The following is a 27,459-nucleotide window of genomic DNA, read 5'->3' as shown; positions in this document are numbered from 1 at the left end:
GTTGTTTGTATTGTTTGTGTGGATGTATCAGTGTGTGTGAAAGATTCATTGTACAGTTTAAAGGCATTTAAGGATCTTAGGGCTCAAAGAAGTCTCCTGCTGTACCATACAACTCATATCTTATTTAAACCCCAGTATACAGCTTGTACACCTGGTTATAGATGATTCAGCCCTCCACATTACAACATAGCAGTCACTTAATATGTTATCTGCTACAACAATGTAAACTATTATGCTTCATGTAACCTGCAACAGACTGGACAATGTGAACTTGCTGTGAGGTGTTTTGTTTATTTTGTCCATCCCCTGCAGTGATATACATTATTTGCACATATGAATCGAAACATTGGACGAAGATTTAACCCAAATGGACACTTTTCCCTTCTGTCTTATGAACAACGTTACAGTAACAATGTTTTCTTTGGATCAGTTTAAGACAAGCAGACAAGTCCCTATTCCTGCAGCGAGATCCCATTTGACCCCAGCCTAATTCTCAAAATGGTGGAGTAACTTGGTTAAGCTTTTATTCACGTACACAATGTAATGTGCTGTCAGGACTCCGGATCACTGTGATATGATATAAATAAGTTGCTACTGAACATGTTATCAAACACTCACACTGATGGTGAGTTCAACACACGATAATGAAAACAAAAGGATATGTAAAGTTCACTTTGACAGTGTTTTCAATGGTTGGAGCTTAGGGTCAAGTTTAAACTAACTACAATACACTACTGTTGCATGGTGAATGATTAATTTTTACTATTAAATACTGTAATTTATGAGTCTTGACAGCAGTTTTGTAAACATATGAAGGCAACAATGGCTGTATAACACCAGTGAACAATATAGGGTACACTGAGGTGGGATATAATCTTTATGCAGTCTCAGTTCACTTAATGAGAATAAGTTGACAGTTGTAGGTGGTCTAAAGGGACTTATTCCCCCACTGCTAAGGGAATGAGGTGAGGTTAAGCCCCTGGACTTGACATGACAACAGGTGTCCGACGTTTAACCTTTTAAGAGGTTTATGGCCAATCAAGTCAAGACAGAGCCAGAGATTAACTTACAACTGTTTGGGTTGAGAGATAAAAGCAGTCTGGCTCTGATTATAAAGCGTTATGTCTAGAACAATACCTTTAAGTTAGATTTTCTTTTAATGATACATGACCTGTAAATGACCCACTGTTGTTGTTTTTAGAAGGCTGAACATTGTCTGTTCACATATAAAGCTACACATTAACAAAAAAGTTAAGTTAAAAAAATAGTTTAGCAGTTTGACTAAACAACTCAAACTAAAAAAGATAGAAAGATCCACTCAATACAGAGGATTAAATGATAACAGCTACTGAGCTTGCATGTCAACAGATTCATCTCCATGACAACCCCAAAGTATGTACGGTATGTATGAAAGCCCCAGAAAAAGGCCTGTAAGTTGGCCAGGTTAGTACTGTTTTTCACAAACTTTAAGTGTGACATATAAACATACAGCCACAGATGCTGAACTGCACCTTGAAGTTCAGCACCATGGAGAGCACCTGGATAGGCTTGATGCGGAATTTATGAAACCCAGGGAAACAGTGAAACCTGTATAATAACACAGTCTCCCTATGTACAGTCTTCCTTGAAACGTGTGCTACTTTCAGCAGCAACTCACTCAAACATGTATTTTGCTTATCATTATTTCTCTTGGCTGTTTGAAGCCTCACCGTGCAGAATGATGTATGTGCAGAGTTTGACTCAGACACATTTATCTGCAGAGGGGAGGAAGTTTGCCTTCGCTCTCCTTAAATCTGAGTTTAAGACGTCGGAATGAGGATCACAACTAGCTTGGAAGCCAATCGTGGTACAGTATGCAACTTACCACAAGTGTGATGTGGAAAATCTCCTCAAGAGGGGGATTCAGACACAAATTAGTAGATTTTTATAGGTCTTCAGGAGGGGATCATTACATGTTTTGCTCACTATGGGAGCTGCTGGGACCAAAATAAATATATCACACAAGCACAAACAGGCATCAAGATACACCATATCAAACCATTATACTCTGTGTTTATTTAACCTGCTCCACTGTGTGGGAGGAGGTCATGACATTATTTAAGAGATCCAATCAAATGGAGAACGTGCTTTGTATCCTTATGCATTCAGGCGGCTGAGACTGGTGCAACGACCCAGAAGGAGGTAACGCACCCCCTTTGCTCAAGGACACTTAAGCAGAACCAGACGAACAGAACTAGAGGACTTCCTTCAGTATCGTGTCAGAGAGCTGCTTTTTTTTATTTCCAGTCGATAGTTAATTAAACCATTGAGGGAGGACGCGCTATGAGTGGAAAGACCGGATGATATTGTCCGTCATCCAACATGCAGGCACCTTATCGGCACGTCCCAGACAGTACAGGCTCCTCACAACTTTGATGTACGATCCAATTACTAAACTAATAAAAGCCTCAAGTGGAAACACGGTTCCGGCGGCGGTGATGGTGGCGGAGGGTGGAGGACTGGTGCATCAACCCGCCCGCTGCCTTGACAACATTATCGCTTCCTAATCAGCAGTTTAAAGTAGTTTACAGGACGATGGCTGCGCTCTTCTTCTTTTTTATTTATTAACAGCAAGCACTGATAAATATGGCGCACTAAGCCAAAACTTTGTCTTCGTGCAGTTTATGAGGAGTTTAATGCTTATTCCTTCAGTAACTCACTACACTTTCAGTTCCTGGAATAATCTCAGGGGCCCACGTGGGAAAAAAAAAAAAAGAAAAGTTGAGTGACATGACGTCATTGGTCAAAGTGATCGATTATTGGACTTCAGCCAATCATAGAGGACTGAGCAAAGTTTAGAAAATGTTGCTCCAAGATTTACTCACTCACATGTATTTTTGTTTGTTGTGTAATCTGAATCCTCACAAACCCAACTGACTCCCATGTTAAACTGTATTCTTCCTTTAGCCTATACTGTGCTGCTGGCAGTGCGCAAGTCTTCATCAAATATCTGCAGTCTCATTATCGCCCACAGAGCCATTTTATGAATCTCCATTTTCTGCGCTTCATATTTGAATCTTTATGTTCATTTTTTTTTAAAAAAGAAGACATTCTTGTTCACTACATGGTCACGTTTCAGTTATAGTAGGAAAAAAAACCACGCTTTCACGCTTTTTTTTATGCGTGTGCAGGATGGAAACAGGAGACAATACAGTTCATCAAGCGTGTAGAGTTGTATAGTGCAGCCTCAGCGTTAAATGCAACAACTTCACAACAGTCGACGTGAGAGAAGTGCATCGCAGAGGAGAGAACCAAAGTTCACTGTTTGGATTTTCAGCATTTTGCAATTGAATTGAATGGTTCTTATTGGCTCTGTGGTCGACACACCTGTCCATGCTACTGGGAAACTGGATAAAGGAAACCCCCCATTCCTCGTCTCCAGGAACCAGATTCAGCAGATTTCAACCTCTTCGAGCTTTTCAGTCTTCATGGCAAACAAACAAGCAGACGACACGTTTCCAGGAATTAAAAAGGTCCGTGGCTCTTGCAGCAGAGAGTCGAGGCTGAGGGGGTTTTCCCTTTTCAGAGGAAGGCAGAAGGAGCTGAGGATGGAGGCTGGAGGATGATGCTCTCTCTCTCTCTCTCTCTCTCTCTCTCTCTCTCTCTCTCTCTCTCTCTCTCTCCATACAGTAGGCTACGTGCTGGCAGTACCGCAGCTGGAGACGGTGCACCGGGGTCTAGCAGTCCAGCACGGCGCTGCCTGGGACGGGATTTTACTGTACAGATATTCTTTTTTAACAAGCAGAGATGAAGATGCTGGGGGTCTGGAGGATCCTGCTCTCGCACATGTGCAGCAGCTTCCTGCTCTGGATCCTCTTCGGCTTGAATGTGGAGGTGGCGGGGTCCCAGCAAGGGATCCCTCTGTCAGTGTGAGTGAGAAGCAGCTCTGCAACTTTGTTTCACATGGAATTAACTAATATGTTGATCTCTTACTGGCAGGAACTGTAGCTGTCGAAGTGCAGCGTTTGTTTTTAGATTTAAATTAATTTAAGGATGTTTAGAGAGAGAGACCTCTGTAAACCACCATGTGGAGTTTAATTTAAAAATCTGTCTGTATTCCTCCATACGGCACATATTACAAGTTTAACTTGTCACTCATTGGTAGAGAGTGATGCTGTCTGATGATGAAATGATTGAATATAATCACAGAAGGTGGAGAAATTAAAAAAAGAACATGTTGGTTTAAAGAGGTTACACTACAACTAACTGTATTTCTTTTTGTCTTATTTTGTGTGGTTGTAGACAATCAGGAAATTGACAATAATAATTATATATGCTATTAATAAGTCAGAAATAATGAGTGACAGACAGTTTTATATCTCATGGACTTTAGGGGTAAATTTGAGACACACTTTATCTTAATCTTTTTTTAAATCTATGTATAATAATTCAAATGATAAAGAGCAGTTTTAATTAGTTTTAAAAACTTTTCTGATTACTGTAAATTGTTACAGTTGAAATCACAGCTCGTTAGGCCTTTACAAGTGTAATCTAATAATTCCCAATTGTCTCTATAGCAACAATAAACTCACAGTGAATCATATTTTCTTTTATATTGTATCTGCAGCAGATTGGGACACTAAATCTGGAAAGCCGTTTGCTTCAGGAACTTTTTTTTTTTATCTATCTACAACAATTTAAAAACAAGACTATAGAAAATACAAAGTAAAGTCTAAGATGTAAAAGCAGATTCCAAAAGTTAATCTCACCCTGGTCAACATTTTGTATTTTTTAAATATTTTAAGTTTAGGTGTCAAGGCTGTATTACGCATCTTTAAAAAAAAATAGAAAAATATAAATTTCCTGCAAAGTATTTACATGTTTAGTTTAGTTTAAAAGCCATGCTATTATATTAAAAATGCATACGATTTGACAAACCAGTAGAAAATCAACTGAAATTAAAATGAATTAAATTAAAATGATGAATCTTTCAGAGACTGTTTTTAAGCATGCTGTTGACAGTTCAAAAGCAGTTTTCCTGAATTTTTTGAAGCTTTAAACTTACCACGTTCTTAAAGCAGGGTCCATGTTTCCTGCAGGACGGTCACATTCAACTTTGTTTTATATTTCAGGTAGAGTTTTTCTCTCCCCCGCTCAGCCACAGCCATTTACAGTTTAATAGAAGGAGCTCCAATAACTACAGTATAGATCATCAAAATTACATGCAATCATCTGTCAGGAGAGTAAAGGTCAGGGACGCAGGGCCTTGACGATAATCTTTTGGCTGATCTTGACAGAAATAAAGCTTTAAAAAAATGACAGCTGAGGAGAGATTAAAGACATTTAAAATCAGGGGTGAGGAGAGGACAGAGATTTAAACCTACTGCTGCTCATATCATTTGCTGTAAATGGTTTCAAATGTGTTGTAATTTAAACTTAGACAATCTAAAAGGTATTTTCATTTTTTTAATTCAATCACATACCTTTCTATGTATTTCTTTAGATATTTTTATGTGCATTTTTCATAATGGGAGACTGTTGGCTAAACTGTAATTTGTATGTTTTGTGTTCTAGCGTAAAGCTCTGGGCCTCAGCATTTGGTGGAGAAATCAAATCCATCTCTGCAAAATATTCTGGATCCCAATTACTGCAAAAGGTAGTCGTCTTGTTTCCCAATCTTGTGTGAACGCAAACATACTCTCCGTTTGTCTGATGGTCATGTAGTTACACATATTGTATGCTGTAATGCTGTATTCCCTCTCTAATGGGTGCAGAGACATTTTGGTGTCTCAGCTGAATGCTGATGCGTTATTTTAGAGGAGACTCAGGTGTGTTTGGCAGAGACAGGGCTCTCTCTCTCTCTCTCTCTCTGTGTGTGTGTGTGTGTGTGTGCGCCTGTGTGTTTGTACTTGATACGGCCCATTAACCACGGCTCTGATTCCGCTCTCATCTCATCTCTCCAGTTAACTCTCTGGAGTCAAGAGCTTCAACCTCTGGATATGAATGCGACAAGGAGACAAATTGAATTAGGGTGTGTTGGGGTTCGATAGTGGGTGAGGAGGGTTATGATATGATGAACAAGTGAAACCAGCAAAGAATGAGCAATGACCCAGTGCAGTGGATTTAACTTTTTGACCACTTGATGGCAAAGATGGGCTTCGTGTTCACAGGCCTCCGGTGGTCAGAGTTGAGTCAGGTGGATGAAGAGCGAGCTGTCCGTCAGCAGGCTTATAATGTGATTTAAGTCTTAAATTTTACATTGTTTCATGGCATTTTAAAAAGCATTAAATTCTAATGAAGTAATTAACTATTTTCCTTAGATTTATCTTAAATAAGTAAAGAAATATAAAGAAAGAAAATACAAGAGACAGGTTAAATGACAAAAACACAGACACAAACTGCACAACCGACAAAAATATCACATTTACATTAGAATATCCACTCTCTGTGACAGTTTTATATTTCCTTGTTTCAACAGTCTGTATGATACTTGGACCATGTGAAATATTCAAACACACCATGTTTTTATGGCTGCATCATTACATCAAAAGTAAATGTTCTGGATATATTGTGCATTACTTCATACACACTTCCCCAAAATGCAGCATACATAAGACAAATTCAGTATATTTTGAGACTGTGGTATCTGCACTAGAAATAGGAATAAAGTTCTGTGGGTCTAATAAAAGCTCGGCCAGATAACGTGAGATTGTAACAGTCGACCCACGAGAAGATCTGTGGGTTTAAGGGTTAAATACCTGTATCTATCTATCAAACCTCCACCATATATAGTAGGGTACAGCACCAGCATATCTGGTTATAGATAGCCAAACTAAATAATGAGTTTTTAAGAGGGTTATAGACTCAAATGTCTCTCCGTCTACTCAGCACTAAAGATCTTCTTTTACTTTCTTGTCTTAAATTTTAAGTAATGAAACAAGGGTTTTGAAGAACACATTACAACACAGCCACTCTGCAGTAAATACAATTTTACCTGACATGTCCAGTTTTATTTTTTCTCTTTCAGTTGTTTGCATGTTGACTCAGTTCTTTTGCATGTTAGGTTGTAGTTTGTGGTGTGATGTTAAATTGGACTGCATTGCACTGAGAGATGTTTTCAATACTGTGTTAATCACATTTACATACAGTAAACATTTTAACGATGCATTCAATTCAAGAACACCACAAACTTCGGCCCAAAAAAAATGACAGAATTGAATCAATGCCTCTCTGACAACTGAGTTTAACTGTTCATCTTTCTGGTCACTCAGTGAACATAGTATCCATTTTACTAATGTACAGTTTACATCCTGTATAGACCATTTTCCACATGGGACACTGTGATCCCTCTGTCTATAACAACTCTTAACTTTCCTCCTAGGTTAAGTTACTACATGAACCCCCATCATTCTTGTTAATCCTCTGCATTTGACCCATCCTCACTATTTTAGGAACTGTGGGCTATCACAGCGCCACGTCCAGGAACCAACTCCAGTTCTGAGGCCAGTGCCTCGGTCAAGGGCAATAGCAGGATTAATCCTAAAAGCCCCGCTGCATGTCTGTGGGAGGAAAGCGGAACACCCAGAGGTCCACGCAAACATGGGGAGAGCGTTCAAACTGCATATAGAAAGCGGCTCCAGGGTCCAAACCTAGGACCTCCTTGCTCTGAGGTGACAGTTCCTTAATATAAGATATACATTTAAGTTAAAACGTGTGGTGGATGCTGAAGCACTAGCCTTTGATTTGTTGCCATTATGCATTTCATCTTTGTACAAAAACATTTTTTGCAATATGCCCTGCAGATTTGCTCCTTTTTTTAATGTGTGTGTAAGCACTTTGCTCATGTTCCTGTTCATGGAGGCATGTCTGGAGAGAGCTGTGCCGAGCCAGTCAGCACAAAGCAGTGAGCTGTGAGGGAACTGACGGGTCGTTAGGGGCTGGTCATTAAGGCTGATCATTAGATGCTTTTATGGCGAATTACCCGATTTTACTAAGATTTCTGTAAAAGGGGGAAACACTGGGGCTCCTCAGGCTCCCAGCAGACGGGCCTCACTCCTGCATTGGTCTTTACTCTAATCAATAGTCATGATCAGTGCTTTTGATGGATGGGGCTTAACCTCCTCTTGATGACTGTAGGAGTGTGAGGGAGGAGGAGGAGGGTGGGGGACTGGGGGACACGGGGTGCTGAGGCGAGGAGGACAGGCGTGAAATGAACTGTTCTGCTCCACTGCGAGCACACACTCTTCCTTTCAGTAGGTAATTTGTCGCCTCATGTACTGGTGTGTGTGTGTGTGTGTGTGTGTGTGTGTGTGTTTTTTGTGTGCGTCCTGTCCACACAATGTGTAATGTGTTTGAATGTGTTCTATGAGCCTTACGTGGCTTATGTTTATTTTTAGATAAGGTTATTGGAAGTGTGTGTGATGTGGCTGACTGGACAGCATGAGAGGATCAGTTTTTTGTTTTTATTTGTCGTGTGTGTGTGTGTGTGTCTGTGTGAGTGCCAGGCAGGTGTGAGATTATGTAATGTTATATTCCTCCGAGCTGTGGCGGGCTTTGTTCTGTATCACTGGAGGTCTTGTGCATCCAGCAAAATCAGCATTATGTGAGGTGTAGTTCATTACACAGAATCGCCCGAGCTTGACACGTTATTATCTTTCTTCTGTGCTTTGACTCCATTTCAATTACCCTCTTACCATGCATAGCCTTCAGATCCAGCCCCGCCCCCTCCCGCCTGGCCACCCAACATGGCCCTCTCCAGCCAATCAGGGAGAAAGAAGCAGCATGTGCAGCCAATGCCTGAGATCGGATAAAGACTATCAATCATTCCGTGTTGCAGCAAGGGTTTTATCAACCGTTCATCTGAGACTGCTGCATGCAGCTTGTCAGCTACCATGTGACGGCTTATAAGCCTTGTTTAACAATTCCCCACCTCTCTGGAGTGGGACGCAGTGAAACAAAAATGTTGCAGAACACGCACAAAGAAAAAAAGATGATTATCTGATTGTTCTATTGTCTTATTAAGTGGACATCAGGATGATTGTAATGAGTTAATCAATGTGAGGCTCAATAGGTTTGCAGTACATGTTTTCCAGTGTTATAAGATTTACAGTTGTTCCTTCTGTCAATGCCACACTTTTGTTTCTGGTTATTTTCAGAAATATAAAGAATTTGAAAAGTCAGTCAGAGTGGAAGAAATTGATGGTCTGAAACTGGTGAAAAACCTGGCTGTAAAGATGGAGGAAGTGTTCCGGAAAAAGGCGGAGGCCACCAGGGTAGGTAAAATATTAAACAGGTTTGAAGGAGGCATTTTATTCTGTATTTATATATCCATTCATTTTATTATATTTTAGGGGAAAGAGGACTGTATGTTATTTAATCATTTGAACGGTGCGGGTGAAGGGGGAGTGTCAGAAAAAAGCAAGAGTTGTATTTCTTTTCGTTTTGCTGAGGGGAGGAGTTTTTAAGTTTGGTTCATCCCCTCATCAAATGAAGCAGCATGCTAACAGCATTGAACTTGTGTTTTTGTATTTAATGGTGTGATCTGATTTAATGCATCTATATATATATATATATATATATCTCCAAAATGACAGTGGCTGGAATATTTGGTAAAGAGGACGCAGTATTTTATTTAGTTTGTCATAAGTTTTGCAATCGCTACATATAATATGCAATTTGCTTTGTTAACATTTTAAGGTTTAAATAGGTTTAATATGTTATTTTGAGATATAAGAGGAACATTGTGTTGCAATGTTTCTTTAAGGGTCCAAAGAAAACATGAATACATATAGGGAGGATCTAAAAATCACCCCCCTCCTCAATGGGCCTAATTTTCATACAATCCCTAAATTGAGCAGGTTATTCTCTTGGGAGATCAGACTGTTGTGCAATGTTAACAGATCACATCTGTAATGTTGATGCAGGAATAGGAATATGGTCTCACATGTAATTTATTACAGTCCAGGTCTGAGCTGCTGTCAGGCTCACAGCAGCAGCCTGTCTGAGACCTCAGCGCTGAGGAGCTTGTAACCATTTTAATGCCGCCCCTCGCAGGGACTGCTGGGAAATGATAACGTTTATCTCTCCCAGCCTGATCTCAGTTCAGCCTATAAATTACACTTATAGGAAAGCGTGTAATTTGATAAAGCTGATTTGATTCAACATTTTCTTCTTCTTTTTTTCTTTTTTTTGGGGGGGGGGAATTATGCACAACAACAACACCAGGCACACATTTGGCTGTAAATAAATAAATTAAATAAATAAATCATTTTTAAACCTAGTTCAGCACGTGTGATATATAAAAAAAAAACTAATCTGGTGACGTCATCATTTTGCTCCAAAATTGAAAGGCGCGAGCTTAAACGTGAGACAGTGACCTCAGTAAAGTGGAGGACGTGAGGTGTGAGACCGATGCAGGTACATTTCATACGAAGGAAGATTATTCATGAGCCCCACAAAGAATTCTTCGCTTAAATCAGGAGGAAACATTATATTTATTTCACGATGTTTATTTTTGCTGACGACACGAGAACGCACCACGAGGTCAATTGAAGTTGGCCACCACCGCTCAGCAGTCGGCTCAAACGCCTCAGTTGTGTTTATATAGCAGTTATTTTGACATTTGTGACAGATGTTAATTACCTGCTGGGCTCCGGAGGCGAGAGGAGACGGTAACGTTTAGGTGGCATTTCCACGGAAACACAGAGCCAAGCATATTTTTCCAGAATCCAGTTATTACAGAGGCTATCGCTGCTTTGGTACACGGTATGAAATCTGCCCCAACCTGCCTCCATCAATCATTTCACAGCAGCAGCAGCAACCCCCCAATAGTAGTGCCCCATATTTTATGCATAGGCTATTTGTGCCCTTAAAAAATAGTTTAAGGGTGGCCAAGACGGGAGAGACCAAACAGTTCTGGCAACACAACTGGAAACAAAAGTCCAGAGATTAATCTAAAGCCTGGAAATGGTCCTCCATAATGGAACAATGCATTTGTTGGGATCTGAAAATAATAGAGTGGCAGTGGAAAAGCAAGTTTGAAAAATACAGAGAGCAGCAGAAAAAAAAACTTACATGAAGTTTGTGGAAGTCTTAATGAATGATGTACTACCAAGTGTGAATATGCATGTACAGTATCTGGCTGTAGACTATATATTTACAGCTCTCCTCTTATTAACCATCCTCTCTCTTCCTCTCAGCGGCTGGTGGAGGCAGCGGAAGAAGCGCACCATCAGCACGAGGAAAATCCCGACCTGCAGGTGAGGTTCACCCCGGACAAAAGAAAAAAAGAGAAGAAAGGAAAAGAAAAGGAGGAATACAATTATTAAAAATGTGGTGTGTCATTGTGTGAGACCGGGATGAATCATTTTCAGTCGGGCTGGGGAGGAGCGGCTGCAAGGTGAGAGAAGGGTAATAGGCCCTAAAAGTTTAGTTTAATTGCGTTGGCATCGTCCTTCACACTGATGTCCTGTCAGCGGTTTGATACATAACGCTTATTTGATAAGCAATGCCGCACATATTGAAGGCTGCAGCCGTACTCTCATAACTCCCACTGACTGTTTTTAAGTGTAGCTAATCATAGCAGGTCTGCCCTGCTGCTGCTGCTGCTGCTGCTGCAGAGCCTCTAGGGCCAGTACAGTAACCGAATAACTGTATACAGTGTTAGAAAACAGTCAAGATCTTTACTGATCTTCTTTCTTTTTAAATGCAGAATTAAAGGCAGTGCGTAATGCATGATCAGATATTTTAATTAAAGTACTGATATGTTAGAAGATACTGTGCTGGACTGTGTGGCCATACAGACTGGAGCAGGGAGAGAAATGGGAGACTGAAGTCGGCCCCTTATTTCTTCTACTTTAATTGTATTTCACAGGATGTGTGCGTGCGCTCCGACTCTGTTCAGGACATATTTAGTGGCTCTCATTGCGGATTTCCAGGGAACACAGAGCTTCCTCAGTGTCTGCAGTGGGAATGCAGTATTTCTGTCGTTTGTTAGTGTGGTCTCTCTCTCTCTCTCTCTCTCTCTCTCTCTCTCTCTCTCTCTCTCTCCCCTTGCTCTCTCTCTGTCCAGTGGACAAAGATAAATGAAACTCTTTTGCGCGGCGCATTGTTTCACTTTCATGGCTCTAGATTGGAAACCCACTCGAGCAACAACCCACTGAAATAACGGCAGCACTTTACACTTAATAGAAGCATTTACATCATATGAATACATTTCAGTCACCTTGTTCCCTGCCCGTTCCTCTGCTGTTCACACAGCCATAACAAGACAGGTAGATTGTACCTTTAAACAAAAAATACGACTGCTATTTGTTGACTAATAATAAATGATAGCCTGTGTTGTTGTTTTAACCATTATCCTTGAAAATACTTTACTTAGATTTAATACATCTACAATATTGCGTTATCCCTCTAAAGATTGCTCAAAAAACATTACTGAAGGATTTATGCCGGTGTGGGACTTGTTTTTATTACATATTTGTATTGAATTATATTCAGGCTGCTGTAAGAAAAGATGATTTATAGAAAGTTTACTTCTCTCACTCTGAAACCTATTATTGTTAATCGTTAAATCAAGCAATATATATGTAGTTTCTACAAATAAAACCCCCAAAAACAGCAATATTAATTACATTCTTTATAATATTCTTGTTACAAATGTGTTTTTCTGCAATTACTTCTGATTAACTATCATAAAATAATAGTTATCTTATCTTCTTATCTATGTTTTGAGACAAATATTTATCTTTATATATTGCATTTTAACGGCACCATCACAACCATTAAAGTGTTTTTATAACATGAAAAATAAAAGATTCTACCAATAAAAATACATTTGATGAATCCAAGCTATTCTAACTTTGTTTTATGCATGCAGTTGACATACAGCACAGGCCTATCACAGACATTTCATCTTAAAGGCCATAAAAAATAATAAGGCAAATTCAATATCCACCTGCGATAATGATATGATGTCATGATATTACTCCTTGTGGCATCATTTAGCCAACCTCGCCTCCCCTGACACCACACATTTTTCACGCACCATTTCACTGACCACAATGAGATAAGCCGGCTGCTCTTATCTCAGCTGCTTCTTGTCAGGACAGTCGGGTGTTTTGCATTGACCCGAGTGTAGCCGCGGTTCAAGGGTGTGCAGATCAGGTCTGACGGAGCAACAGAAACCTGGCTCTTACTTCAGAAATTGTATTTACTGCAATGTGTCTTTGGTTCAGTGTTTGCTAACAGAGCTTTTGCTTTCAACTTTCAACATTTATGTAGGCCTAGAAAAAGCCTCTGTTAGCTTTTTAAATTCAGGAGCACTTCAGAAATATGAAAGTGAAAATCTAAAATCACATTTTAAACAAACAAAACGTCACAGTAGAGAATTACATTTTGTTTGTGTGTTTTTAATCAAGGTTTCATCTTTTTTGCCAAAACCTTGTTTAACTTAAAATAATTAAAGGCCTTAATTTCTGCTTTTGTGATTGGCCATGAAAGATTTAATGCATAAGAAAGTAAACATTATTGTTTAATTTATGAATTATAATAACAATAATAATATAACTTACTGCGTGTTTCATATTTTCTACATGAATATTACAGAAAAAAATTAATGGGAAGAGCAGGTTGTTTAAGTCCACATGCTCCTATTAATTTCTTGCTGCTTTACTGGTGTTTCTTAAACATCAAAATTAGAGGTGACCCAGTAGAATTATATTACAGAGTAATTTGCTCAAAGTGCATTTTGCTCATATTCTGAATGGTTTTGTTGATCATATTACTGTAACTTAACATCTTAAACAACACGTTCCCTTGAACAATGCAATCAGGAAGCTTGGATGAAGCTGTTAGATATAACAACTGCAGTATGACTCAGGGCCTGTTGTGCACAGAAAAAAGCTTATTGGGACCCAGTATCTCCTGATATTGGAGTCTGGTTATACAGTAAGGCCCAGCAGCCTGTAATGGAGGGCAGATCTCTGCAGTAGGGCCTACAGCTAACTGCAGTGGTGTAAGAGTCAGTGGGGCGTCTCGGAGAGCTGCAGTGTCCCATGGCCTGCTCTACAGTAATAACCCTGGTGGTTAACGTGCCACTGTACAGCACTATCAGTTCTGCTGAGGGTGCACGTTTCTCTCCCCTGCTGCTCCCCCTCTGCATCCCTCCTCCCCTCCTCCCCCCCGCCCAGCCGCAGCTCGTCAGAGAGTTGCTCAGGCGTGGTATGAGCTGTCAGGGGCTGCTTGATGGTGATGCCCGCGCGGCCTCCCCCAAGTGTGATGCTGTAGAGTCCATCACCCATCTCTCCCTACCTCCCTCCCTACGTCCCTCCCTCTTTTTCCCTCTCAGTGCAGACAATAAGGACCAGAGGCCACAGCGAGGCCGCTCAGACAGGATGAGGCAGTCTTTCTTCTGCTGCAGCAGGCATTGAAGGACAGGACAGACAAACTGTTGGGTTTCACTTCAGGGAGGCCGGCGTTTTCAAAGTCCAGGTCCTTCTTAGACCTCAGTGACAATTACAGCCGCTGTAGTTTATGAACATTTTGAAACACTTTAAAAAACGTTTTAAAAAACTGAATTACACAAACTCAAACTTATTACTGTTGATTAATTCTGAGTGACTGTAGTTTAGGCTGACTGCAGAATAATTGATCCCTACTTCCTCTTGTCCAAGTGTCCTTGAGCAAGACACTGAACCCCAAATTACTCCCAAAGTGTGCGTGTGTGGGGAAAATAATTTAGGTCATTTTGGACAAATTAATGTAATGTCGAACGTGTTCCGTTGTAATATTTCTCTCTCTCTTTTTTATTGTGAGACTGTTTTTACTCAAATCCTTTTTACATCTCTCATCTGATTTTAGGATTTCTGATCTGATTGCATATGATGCTAGGAGGACTAAGCACACGTTATTGAGCATTTGATAAATAATCGGTAGTGGACCTGCATGAGGAAAATGTTTTTAGCCACTTAGTTCAGTGTGTAACATTTAGGAGGATCTATTGGCAGAAATGGAATATAATATTCACCGGTATGTTTTTTTATTAGTGTAAAATAACCAGAAAATGTTAATTGTCTTATTTGTTGTTATCTTTTAGCTTTTTGTTGACTTTGAATAAGTCATCTTTATCTACAGAGGTTTTGGGTCGCTTTCCATGCAGTCCGCTATGTCTAACCGTTTCTAAAGTAGCCCGCAATGGAGCAACCAAACACTGGCTCTAGATAGGACCCATCACATTTTTCAGGCTTTTTGCAGCCATCATAGTTTTTTCTTTGCACTTGGAGGGAAAGGTTAATAAGTGAGGGAGTTTCAATCTATAACTACACTGCAAGATTCAACAAAATCCTGCACATCGCACCTTTAAGGGATAGATCCACATTTCGACAAGTCTGCCTTACGTAAAACAATATTTCTTTATGCACTGGCATTGTTTATTGAAACAGTTTTTGGTTGCTGTAATTGTTCCTAACATGATTTCTCTGCTGCAGCAACACTTTCAGGAGAAATTAAATGAATTCACCAATTTTATACTAAAAAGACTGTAACACTGGAAGTTACTCACTTGATTTGACTAACTCAGACTGCTCAGACTTAGTTTTGATTGAATTTTAGATATGGAATTATTTTCTCTCCCATCACTTGATGGACATATTGATATTATATTATTATATTGATTACAGCAAGAAAGTACAGTTTTTAATAAACCTATGGGCATGTGAGTACTGTTTTAAGATAGACTTGATGTGAACCTATCCTATCCTAGAAGTGTTTATGCCAACACTGTTATTATGATATGCGTGTTTGTGTGTGTGTGTGTGTGTGTGTGTGTGTGTGTGTGTGTGTATATATATATATATATACTGTATATATATTTTTGAGCTAAAAGGGTAATGCAAAATATGTCTGCACCTCTCTGCAGGCTTCAGTTAACATTTGCTGTATACACTCTTTTCCTCAGTATGAGTACTTCAACGCCGTGCTGATCAATGAAGTGGACGAGATGGGCAATAACGTAGAGCTGGGAGGAGAGTTCCTCCTGGAGCCCAACGACCATTTCAATAACCTGTCAGTCAACCTGAGCCTTAGTGTGGTGCAGGTGCCCACCAACATGTACAACAAAGGTGAGAGCTCAGCTTGTGGCCTGCACGCAATATTATGTGAGTGTTTTTTACCTACTGTGAGCTGATGAACGGGGAGGAGTAGAGGAGGGGGGAAAGTAAGTGGTGAAAGTGAGAAATGGTAGTTGAAGCTGTATCCGTGTCACAGGCTAGGAGAAGTGGAGTTGAGGGGATCGATAACAGTCCAGACATAAAGAGAAAGCAACTGCAGACCTCTCAGAGAGACTGGAAAGAGCCCAGAGGGGGGGGATGGGAAAGATGTTTGTCATACGCTAGCTGTTCAGCCGCTTCTTGTTTTCTAACGGAGTGTGTCACCTCTCCCTGTGTATCACCAGGGCTGCTTTTGTTTGGCTATAATGGACTCCCCATAACTCTCTCTTCACAGCACAAAGGGAGACTCGTCCAGCAGGAGGAGGGGAGGGGAGGATTTAGTCACAGGCATTGTATCTACTTCAGGGAGGTCAATAAGTGACAAAGGTCAACTGTGCACTCGGTAATGATGACCAGGATGATTACCATTATTACCGCCTAATTTACTTGTCTCTCTCTCTCTCTCTTCCCTCTCTGTGTCTTGGCCCTCATCCTCTTTAGATCCTGACATAGTGAATGGAGTTTACTGGTCCGAGGCTCTGAATAAAGTATTTGTAGATAATTTTGAAAGAGACCCAACACTGATCTGGCAGTACTTTGGGAGCGCCAAGGGTTTCTTCAGGCAGTACCCTGGTGAGTCCTGACACTCTGTCGGCCTGTCGTCCTAATTCACTGTCTGTCCATGTGTCCGTGTGTGTGTGGGGGGGGGCTTGTCTCAAGGGAGCCATCAGTGCAGTGTGGAAAAAACAGATCAGAACAAATGATTTAGAATTACTAAAAGGGTAATTTGGCTAATGTTGTAATTTTACAGACCATCAGAGAGGATGCATATATACAGACTGTAATTAATCAGAATTTGTCGGAGTGGGTCTACAGTCGTACTGAGGAACAGTGCATGACTGCTGGATCCGACTGAAGTTATCAGACCGTTACAATGATATGAAACAGGCGGTGGGTTCACTGCAGTGCTGGAGCGAAGTGGGGGAGACGAGATACGACTGATGATACTGTAATACAGATATGGACTCTGTATGTTTAATGTATTGCAGGAAATTGATAAAAAAGAGATTTTCTTTCACAAGTGTTTTACAATACCATTTTACCAATCTATTTATCATTTAAACATTATTTGAAAATCACCATTTACTGAACTCTTCACATTTTGCACATACTGATATAAAAAGTCAAAATAAAGAAGCCCTCAAAATGTAGTTTAAATAGGCAGTAAAGTACATTTTTAGGTAGTTACATTTCCATTTTACACTAATCTATTACTTACTTTCAGGGCAACATACAGAAATCTTCATATAGGACCAACTTGCTCATAGTAAAAAAGGGACTGAGGACATTTACTTTATGTTTACTTGTAATGGAGTATTGGTATAGCGTGGTATTGTTACTTTTACTTAAATGAAGGATTCTTCCAACATCTATCATGATAGATTTAATCAATAAGATCAATACATCCAAAACAAAATTGCTGGTCATCAATTTGTAAAGCCAAAGCCTTTAAAACATACAGCCTTTTTTGGAACCTCCCTGTGAATGCATACATTGTTAGAGGGGATTTTAAATACCTACAGTAAGTGTCATACATACAACAGTGTAGCATACTGTATATTGTAAAATGGTGGATTACAGTGACTTGATGGGTTCCAGTTACACTTTGAGCTGAATGACCTGTGTTATAGTTGTATTTCTGATATCCTGTGTCAGTCTGCTTGTGTGTGAAATTGTGAAACGTTGTTATTTTCTGTCTCTTATACTTTCTGTTAATTGACTTCTGATCTCTTTCCCAGGAGTGAAGTGGCATCCAGATGAACATGGTGTTATTGGCTTTGACTGTAGAAACAGGAAATGGTAAGCCTCGATGTACCAGACCAAATGCACTGCTATTGTTGCTGCATCGTATGTTTGTAAATATATATTATTTATTTTCTCGTTTTCATCCTGCAACCTGTGTAATTTAACTCTATATTTCAGGTACATTCAGGCAGCAACGTCTCCTAAGGATGTTGTAATTTTAGTTGATGTCAGTGGAAGCATGAAAGGGCTGAGACTGACCATCGCCAGGCAGACTGTCTCCTCCATATTAGACACACTTGGAGATGACGACTTCTTCAACGTCATTGCAGTAAGTTTTAGTTGAACCAAACAAACCTTTTCTCAGTTTGTGTCCGTAGGTATGCATCTTTGTTCATTTATATGCATTTATGTCCTTTATATCCTATTTCTCTGTAGCCTAATCTTATTAAAAAAATTGTTTTTTATCAAAGTCATTTATGTTAAGTATTTCAGATAACTGGAGCTTCCATGGACAATAATATACCTAAATGTTTGTATTTGGTCAGTATAATCAGGAGATCCACTACGTGGAGCCTTGTTTGAATGGCACGCTGGTCCGAGCCGACAGAACCAATAAAGATGTGAGTCGCAATCAAACTGACATGTGATGAATGTATGTGGATCGTATCGGGTTGAATTAGTGTGATTAATGTTTAAAACCTTTCTTTTTCACTATTGTCGTTATCTCTTAGCATTTCCGTGAACATCTGGACAAGCTGTTTGCCAAAGGGATCGGGCTGCTGGGTGAAGCTCTGGCCGAAGCGTTCACTATCTTAAATGATGTAAGTTCCAGTACAGAAAACCTCTTTACATAAAAGTATCTGTGACTGTCACTTTAATAGGGATGCTGTGCAAACATAAATCTTAAATAAGTGTTTTTCGCAAAGCAGCTCAACAAAATTATGTTTTAATGTTTACTGATTATGTGACAATGCTGTTGAGTATTTGTGAGTTTTCACAACAAGATTCATTTATTTATTGATTCATTTGACATAAGAAAATAATGAATTTGTGCCCAGCTATCACAAATGCACTTTGTTTTCACTTAATTGACGGACTCCACTTGACCAGAACATTAGGAAAACTTTCCTTTTACAAGCCGCATTTGTTTTCAGTGACAAAGTGTTCAAGTACAACACTCTGCGTGTTCTCAGCTAATCATAAAAAGTAGCACACTCTAGTCAAATATATTTGAGCGTTTGGGAGGTGTGTCGCCTGTCGAAACGCTCCAGTGCTATCCCTGTTCCGCCCTCCAAACACAGACACATCTATTCTGAGGCGTGATTAATGGCTCTAATTAATGTCAATGATTAATAACGTGGCTGATTGGAACACAAAAGCAGATAAGGCCAGGAGCCACGCCGCACTCCTTTTATCTCCCTGTTTTCAGGCGAGCTTTGGCTGCGCCGCTGAAGCTGAGGGACCGCAGCTTTTACCTCTGCATTTGTCAGATTAATTAAAGCCCTGCAATGAATATGGTAATCAGGTATCCAGTAGCCTACTACTGAAATTCATTGTTACAAAACTGCCCAATGAAGTCAGAATACAGCCTATCATGGACCAAATCTAAAAGAAACACTTGAAGAGCACTGCACCATTTTTACACCCAGTGTTGATCAGCTGAATGAGAGCAGATAGAAAAAAGCCCACACAGTTTCCCCCTCTCACAGGTCAATATGAAGGAATTAGAAAACAGCGAGCATATAATAAAATATTTTAGCATCACAAAATATGTAAGCCACCCCCTTGTGGGATTATTTTAGAAGAAGATCAGATTTACTTATCAAACAAGGAGGGCTTAAGACTGATTCAATTTTATCAACATCAATTACTTAATGATCCCTGTTGTTGATTATGTCTTTTTTCCATTAACATTTATTTTCACTGATTATTTTTCACTTACAATACTGAAACAAAAGGCATAATATACCTTCAAACAAATGCTTGGCTAAAGGACAGTTGCTGCACAGTAGATAGTGGATAAACATCTTTAATAATGACTTTTCAAAAGATTTTCTCAAAGGCCTTTTTCAGAGAAGAGAATTTGACATGTAATAGCAGGTGTAAATAATAAAATTAATGATGGCTGATTTTGCCATTTTCAGGGTCCTGGTTTGGTTTTGTGCTTGCTGACTCACACTGTTTTGGCTTATTGAGGCACTTTATTAGAACAAAGTCATCTTTAATGTTATTAATAACACCTGTGCATTTCCTACTATGACGTGTCAAAATATCCACAAAACAATTCATATTTTATTACATTAAAATACTGTGGATTATCATCTTACTTTTCCTATTCATTCTAAGGTACCTGAACATGAACATTATAGTTTACAATTTTATAAAATCAGACGTATCAAACATTTTAGAGTTAATGTCATATTAACTTGAATAACTTTAAGAGTTCTTGCTGCATCACTGTCTCTAACTAATCTTTAATACCTGGATTAAGTGAAGTACAGCCTTACTGACGGCTCCACACAAGTTCTTTTTGTTTGCTGTCCTGTAATGTCAAAACTTCATGGTCACCTCATCAGGCAGAAATCGAAAGATGCGTGTTGCGCTGTTTCTATTGACAATGTTGTGTTTATGTATTGTGTCAATGGTGTTTGCCCACATGAACCAAAAAATACTGTTGCAGTGATGAAACAGTTGTCAGACATTAACCTAACTACATTACGTTGCAAACAAATGGCATTGCATTTTCTAGCATGTTGTGTTTGTGGGTGTGTATGTATGTGTGTGAGGGGTCTGAAGGCCTTCTGATGCTTGGCCTGTTTGATTTGAGAGCAGCACTGCTCAGCAGGTTTTGTCCTGTCCTGTGATCGTGTCACTACATGCTCCTCTTCCTCTTCTCCCTACATTCACTCTGTTACAGGTCAATAAACCACTTAATTACTGTGATACATCTTCTGGCATCAGAATAAAGTGTACTACACTCTTCAGGTTTATTTAGTAAGACATTATTTGTATTTTATTGACAGATGGCTGCACAGCTGCCTTATCAAACATAATCCTCATATACAACAGACACTGCTGGTTTGTGTAATTTTTAAATAACAACTCAGATTTGATTTTTAATGTATATCCTTATGTGTTTTGTCTCATTCTGCAGTTTAATCAAACTGGACGTGGCAGCGTGTGCAGCCAGGCCATAATGCTAGTGACCGACGGGGCGACTGAAATGTATGATGACGTTTTTGAGAAGTACAATTGGCCAGAAAGAAAGGTGACTCTCTTTCTTTCTCTCTTTCTCTTCAGTTCCACGTAATGTCTAATTTTCAATGTTATACATGTCGTTTTTCTGAAGTTTCTGCTTGCCCTGCACTTTTCTTCCTCCGGGGATAGATGGACATTTTAATACTTTATGCCAGGTTGAGCTCCTGTCTTGACATTTTGAGGAATTGGTTTCTTACTTCATTACCGCTCATTACTCTGGAATGTAAGATCCTTGTCAATATGGTGTTTTTCAATGCGTTGACACATTACAGAGAAATGTTTCCCCCACGAGGAATAAAACATGAGAAATTAACTGCTTTCAAGGGCAGATTATAAACAGTGCTCTGGTCGTCGTCCCTGCACTGTTTTGCTCTCTCCACACTTCTTCTTGGACTCAAGGCTGGTTTTAAAATCTTTTGTTAGCCTCCCTTTGTAAGACCTAAATGCAATTGAAATGAAATGGACTGCTGTGCCACTCACAAAGCAATAAAAACAACAGCTCAGGGGCTTTTGTTCAGTCCTATCAAGCATATGTGTGTTGGCAGTGTTTGGCAGGGTACAGGGCAGTATTTGGCAGGCAACCCTGCCCCCCCTCAGACACCCTCAGGGCTGCTATATGGCAGCCATTCAGTTTTTTTTTTCTATATGCTTTATGCTTAGCAAAGCATCTGGAGCCAATGAGCCGTGCAGGTTTGGCAAAGTGTCACACAGCGTTCTTTGAAAGGACAGTGGCACATGCCCCCATGCCCAACCCCCAACAAAAGAAAATAAACTGAATTGAACTACAGAGAGTGAAAAAAATCCACAACTTACTGTTAAAATGTGGACAAAGATGGACTGAAAATAGGTAAATAATGAAGAGAAGATCTGGAAAAGCAGCTTACTGCTCAATGTTTCCTAATGAGGATGTAAAAACATGCAGCGACTTCTTGCACCAGAGCCAGATAGAATCAGGACAGGAAGATAAAGTACTGAGGAGTCACATCACTTTGCATGTTTTTTTTTAATCCTTCCATCTTTGAAGCTGTCGACATCTATGTGTCCTCTGCACAGGTGCGAATATTCCCTTACCTGATTGGCCGAGAGTCTGCTTTTGCTGATAACCTCAAATGGATGGCTTGTGCCAACAAAGGTTTGGGACTTTTTGATAAATGCTTCTTAAGACAGCTTCATGTCAGAGTGTCGGATACGGTCTGATGTGGTGTTTCTGTGGAATAATATGATAGGTTGAGGATGTGTTCTGGTATCCATGTGGTTTGGCTGTGTATGTGTATGTTGTGTGTATGGTTCTGTGTGTGCATGCATGTGTGCTGGCTCAGACTCTTTCTGCCAAGAGGCAATGAAGTGGCACTTGGGGGGGTCAGAGGTCAATCCGCTCTAATCCCTCTTCCTGTCAGAGTGTCTCCCCCTCGGCTGCTCGCTGCTGATGGCTCCCACGTGTCAACGCTCCGGATGAGTGCCCTCTGGAAAGGAAAGTCGCAGGCAGGAAAACAGATCACAGAGGGACTGTGGGGCGACTAGCCCCAAACATCCTTCCCCATATAGACCCCCACTGTGGAATAACCTTACATGTCCAATATGAAGCATTGTCAGCATCAGCAGGAACTGACACCAAGTCAAATGGCTCCTGTGTCGCTTTAAGCTGAACCACTAGAAACCTGTTTCCAGAGTGGCTCAGTACAGTACAGGAATGTCAGGGACAGGTGTGGAAAGTAACTAAGTACATTAGTGCATATGTAGTGCACTACATTCAGAAGGAAGTACTTTTTCTCTATGATTTTACAGTCATCATGTCTGGTTACTTTGCAGATTAAGAATAATGTCATAGACTTAACTACCCTACCCAACAGTCAGTTAATGCCCCATTGTGTATCATTTTAACGCCATTAAAGCATCTTTTAAATTATTCGTATTGGTATACATACATTACAGAAAAATACTGGTTAAAATTGTTGTCTACATATTGCTATCCCTGATTAAATCCATTGAATACCTTTGGAGGAAGGGGAGGTGTATATGAACATGTATTGTGTTCTGTCTCCAGTAGGAGTTACCAAAGCCAGAATTGGGGCTTTAAAATTGGCTCCACCTTCCTACAATGCTGCTTACATGATCATCATTAATAATCAACAAATAATATAAAATATACTTACAATCACACTCTTACTCCTACTACTTTCTTTAATGCTTAATATTGCTGATAGCTCTGTAGCAATTGTGTTGGTTTAGCAATGTGGGTTGCCTTTACAATTAAAAACATAAACATGATGGATATTTTATATGCAGTGTGAAGAAGACAGCATTTAATCCTTCATATAGAACATTTTAATTTATGAAATGTAGAATTTTACATTAAACAGTAAACTGAATAAATGAATATGAAAAATCTTAATAACAAGGAAAAGAGACACCTTGCACCTTTTGTGCACTGGGGAAACTTGGTCACATGATTTCATTATTTCAAAAAATCTGAGTTACAGCCCTGTTCACTGATAGTACTTTTATTTAAGTTTTAGATGCAGGGCTAAACATCGCTGATCTGATTCTTCTACCACTGGATATCAGGTTTATTTTTGGATGTGTAGTCTTAAATGGTCCAAATGCATGTAGGACTGTACACTGTGGAATATATGGAAGCTGGGCCTCATTTCAGGTTAATATGTTTGTGTTTAATTGCAGGATATTTCAGTCAGATCTCCACCTTAGCAGACGTTCAGGAGAACGTGATGAGGTACCTTCACGTCATGAGCCGCCCGAAGGTTATTGACCACGAGCATGACACAGTGTGGACTGAAGCTTACGTGGACAGCGCTGTAAGCATTTTACTTCTTAGTCTAAAGCAGTATAAATAGCAGTATACTGCAATTGTCCAAGTTATTAGTCCTCATTCCCAATATACATTTATATAGTGAGATTGCATGCTTGTATGTAGTGTGGAGCAAGGTGCTTTCTACAGAGGCCAGACAAAATAACAAGAATCTCTCACGTACAAGGCAATGCAGTACATTGTATTGCTTCAGAGAGGTGTTGATAGCCTGCATTATATCATATTGCAAGATGTTCATGTTATATTGTCCACCAATGTACTGTACAGTAAGTGTGCACATGTGTGTGTCTGCTTTCTCATCATTATTCTTCATACTGCTGGAATGATTCCTCATTATGAGCTTCATTAATCTGCATGGATCCCCCCCCCAATGTTGTACATCTGTGTCCACAAAGTCAATGCACAATGTGAAGGCTTTAACTTACTGCATGATTCAATCTTTGTGTGTCTTTTCTTTCATTTCAGCTTTCCCAGGCTCATAAGGTAAATATCTACATGTGATCTGATCTTTATGCGCTCTCAGGTAGAAACATATGTATTATAAAATAGTCGACCGGAAGCTTTAGGAAGAGGTTCTGAACTTGTGTCAGAAAGGAGATCATGGGCAGGTAATATAAGGTGTCCACTGGGAGTAGAAGTGACTTGAGAGGTTAAATAGCTGCTTATTGTTGGCCATACTTTTCAACACTGTGCTTTAATATTACATTGGAAGTCTGAGGTGAGGAGAGGCTCTTCTCTCTGAGGGGCAGGAGAAGTAGAGGAGCATTTATTGTACTTTCCAGTATGGAGGCGATGAGCATGCACACACTCACACACACACACACACACACAGAAGGGTTGGGAGATTGTCCTCTGGAGTGTGTGCTCTTGTATCTCAGCCTCAGACACACCATTCATCATTCTGTGGATCATTGCATTTTATCTCCTAAAGCCCATAATAAAACTGACATTGGAGAAGAGACCAAGAAAGAGAGAGAGGAAGAAAAGGAAGAGAGAGAGAGAGAGAGAGAGAGAGAGAGGTGGTTAGGCGTACATGGTTTTACCTGAGTGTGTATGAGTGTGTGTGTGTAGACTGAAGCAGTCCAGTTTCCACTTCCATTGTGTGCATTTAAGGACCCACCATTCTTCATTTTGTCAAGCTAGCAAGTACACACTGCAGTTCACAGCTCGTTTGCTCACACACAAATGAACATCAACTAAACCACACACACACGCACACTCAGCTGCGTCAAGGTGAGGGAATAGCAGACCTACTTTAATGGTGCTCATGTGCTTAATTATGTCAGCCTTCATCCTACCAAACTGACCTCATCTCCTTTCTCCTCACACAGTTCAAGTTTGACAGCAGAAAGACTGCGACTATGATTTTGGAATTGAATGCTTTTAAACATTTTGTGCGAGTAAATTTTTTTTTTTTTTAATTGTTCTTTACTTGAATTTGAAGCCACCTTTGGCTTAGTTATTGTCCAGTCCTGAGGCTGTTATTCCCCACTCAATAACTCACGCTCCTCTCTTTTCAATCTGGAAATTTTAATTGAATTTCATGTCAGTTACGCTGTCTCCTCATTGGTAATGAGCTGCTATACTGAAACTGTACATTGATAAACGTTTCCATGTCCAATGGTTTTTTTTGTAGTTGTTTTTTTTAATATTCATTTAAAATAGTTTATAGGTTTTGTTTAGGAATACAATTATTGTTTTAACATCATCAATAACATAGTATCAATGCTGTAGTTAGCAATTCAAGGACAAAACACTTTTGGAATTTTAATTTGTCTAAATATTGAATATATATGCAGTATAGTATAATGTCATTTAAATGTATTTCTTTTTCTGTGCAGTTTTTACATTTGACTGATGTTTACATATTATTTTTAGCTAAGATAACATTTTTTTTTTTTTTCAGTTAAATGAGAAAGCGGGCCCAAGTCTGATGACTACAGTCGCCATGCCTGTCTTCAGCACAAAGAATGAAACGGTGAGTGAATGACGGTGGTGGAAAGTAACGTCCAATTTTGACGTACTTGTACTATACTTTTTTTTGCTAGTATATACCACTCCACAACATTTCAAAGGCAAATATTAAATAAAAAAGAAACACACGCTTATAAAATTTAATACATTGTTCTGGATTAAATGAAGAGCTCACAATACTTTTGGCTTGTGACAAATTAGGAAAAAGCAAAGTGTCCACGTTCGAGATATCCAAACTGTTCCACCAAAGAGACGTTTTACAGACATTAGTACTTTAGTATGATATCTGGACATGAGTATTGAGTATTTTTGCACTTTTAGGATCTGAGGTTTTCTTCCACCACTGCTGAATGATTGAATATTCATTCAGTTTTCATCTAAAGTTGTGACTGTGTGTTTTGAATCTTTTCATGCAGAAGAACCAGGGTATCCTGTTGGGGGTCGTAGGAACAGACATCCCTCTGCAGGAGCTGATGAAGCTTATCCCCAAACATATGGTACAATCAGCTGTTCTTGTACTTTTGCTTTGAATAAATGAATTTATTAATATAAATTTTTTAAAGTTACTTCCTCATGTATCGTATTTTGTGTCTCTAGTTAGGAATCCATGGGTACGCATTTGCTATCACAAACAACGGCTACATCCTGACACACCCGGACCTCAGACCTTTGGTAACTTAGTTTCTTAACATTACTTTTACACCAGAACAGTGTCACAGCATTCCCAGACTTTACCCTGTTTTTTCTTTTAGTTTTGTCCATGCAATTGTATGCATAACCAAAATGATGAACTGAACGCCTCCATTAACGAGTGCACACAGAGACAAATGTGTTATCTGGTTAGGAGGCTAAATGGGCTCGTATAGTCTGTAATCCCCACCTTTTCCTTTGATGTATGCATGCAGGGATAAAGGCCACACATAGGGCTGGCTGGCCTGAGATTTCCCAGAGGTAACTTAACACTCACTGGCAGAGACCACAGCCGCTCGCCCTGGGACCGCTGGTTCCTCAGGAGCTATGGCTGTGCTAGTGGATCTGTGTGTGCCAGTGTTAGTGCTATTCCTCTCTGTGCAACTGTGTGTGTGTGTGTTGGTCTGTGTTGGTTTTTTGTGAGTGTCTCTTTGTGGCTAAAACTGTGCTGTGGTTGTAGTCATTGACTTTCTTGTTTCTTGTGGACCAGACGACAGACAGTAGCAGAGTTTGACATGTACACTAAAATGCATTGATGTTGACTTGTTTGAGCGTGGATATCCCATCAATCATATTAATTATTTTTAATTTACCTGACAGTTTTAATTTCACAGACGATTTGTTAAATAATTAGACAGCAAAACCTCCAAAACAAGGCCTGATAAATAAGACCATACAGCAAGTCTTTATTTTAACATCAAAACACAAAAGACAGATTAC

General features: G+C 39.7%; 1 protein-coding gene across 2 annotated transcripts in view; it reads left to right on the top strand.

Moving 5' to 3' along the window:
• Positions 1-3,120: 3,120 nt before the first annotated feature.
• Positions 3,121-27,459, top strand: part of LOC127372529 (voltage-dependent calcium channel subunit alpha-2/delta-3-like) — a 69,785-nt gene continuing 45,446 nt past the window's right edge. Inside the window, exons 1-19 of one of the 2 annotated variants that reach the window (XM_051416362.1) lie at positions 3,121-3,512; positions 3,670-3,908; positions 5,554-5,635; positions 7,431-7,649; positions 9,135-9,251; positions 11,178-11,237; positions 15,935-16,097; positions 16,686-16,817; positions 17,984-18,044; positions 18,168-18,318; positions 18,536-18,610; positions 18,722-18,811; positions 21,145-21,258; positions 22,302-22,380; positions 23,928-24,061; positions 24,541-24,558; positions 25,982-26,053; positions 26,466-26,546; positions 26,647-26,721. In XM_051416362.1, the coding sequence (XP_051272322.1) occupies positions 3,787-3,908; positions 5,554-5,635; positions 7,431-7,649; positions 9,135-9,251; positions 11,178-11,237; positions 15,935-16,097; positions 16,686-16,817; positions 17,984-18,044; positions 18,168-18,318; positions 18,536-18,610; positions 18,722-18,811; positions 21,145-21,258; positions 22,302-22,380; positions 23,928-24,061; positions 24,541-24,558; positions 25,982-26,053; positions 26,466-26,546; positions 26,647-26,721 (1,845 nt within the window). In that variant the 5' untranslated portion in view covers positions 3,121-3,512; positions 3,670-3,786. The remainder of the gene's footprint in view (positions 3,513-3,669; positions 3,909-5,553; positions 5,636-7,430; positions 7,650-9,134; positions 9,252-11,177; positions 11,238-15,934; positions 16,098-16,685; positions 16,818-17,983; positions 18,045-18,167; positions 18,319-18,535; positions 18,611-18,721; positions 18,812-21,144; positions 21,259-22,301; positions 22,381-23,927; positions 24,062-24,540; positions 24,559-25,981; positions 26,054-26,465; positions 26,547-26,646; positions 26,722-27,459) is intronic. The other variant, XM_051416361.1, reaches the window with a different exon arrangement.

The sequence above is a fragment of the Dicentrarchus labrax genome, unplaced genomic scaffold (assembly GCF_905237075.1).
Source record: "Dicentrarchus labrax unplaced genomic scaffold, dlabrax2021, whole genome shotgun sequence".
In the NCBI taxonomy this organism is placed as follows: Eukaryota; Metazoa; Chordata; class Actinopteri; family Moronidae; genus Dicentrarchus; species Dicentrarchus labrax.
This window is presented reverse-complemented; position numbering and strand designations above follow the sequence as displayed.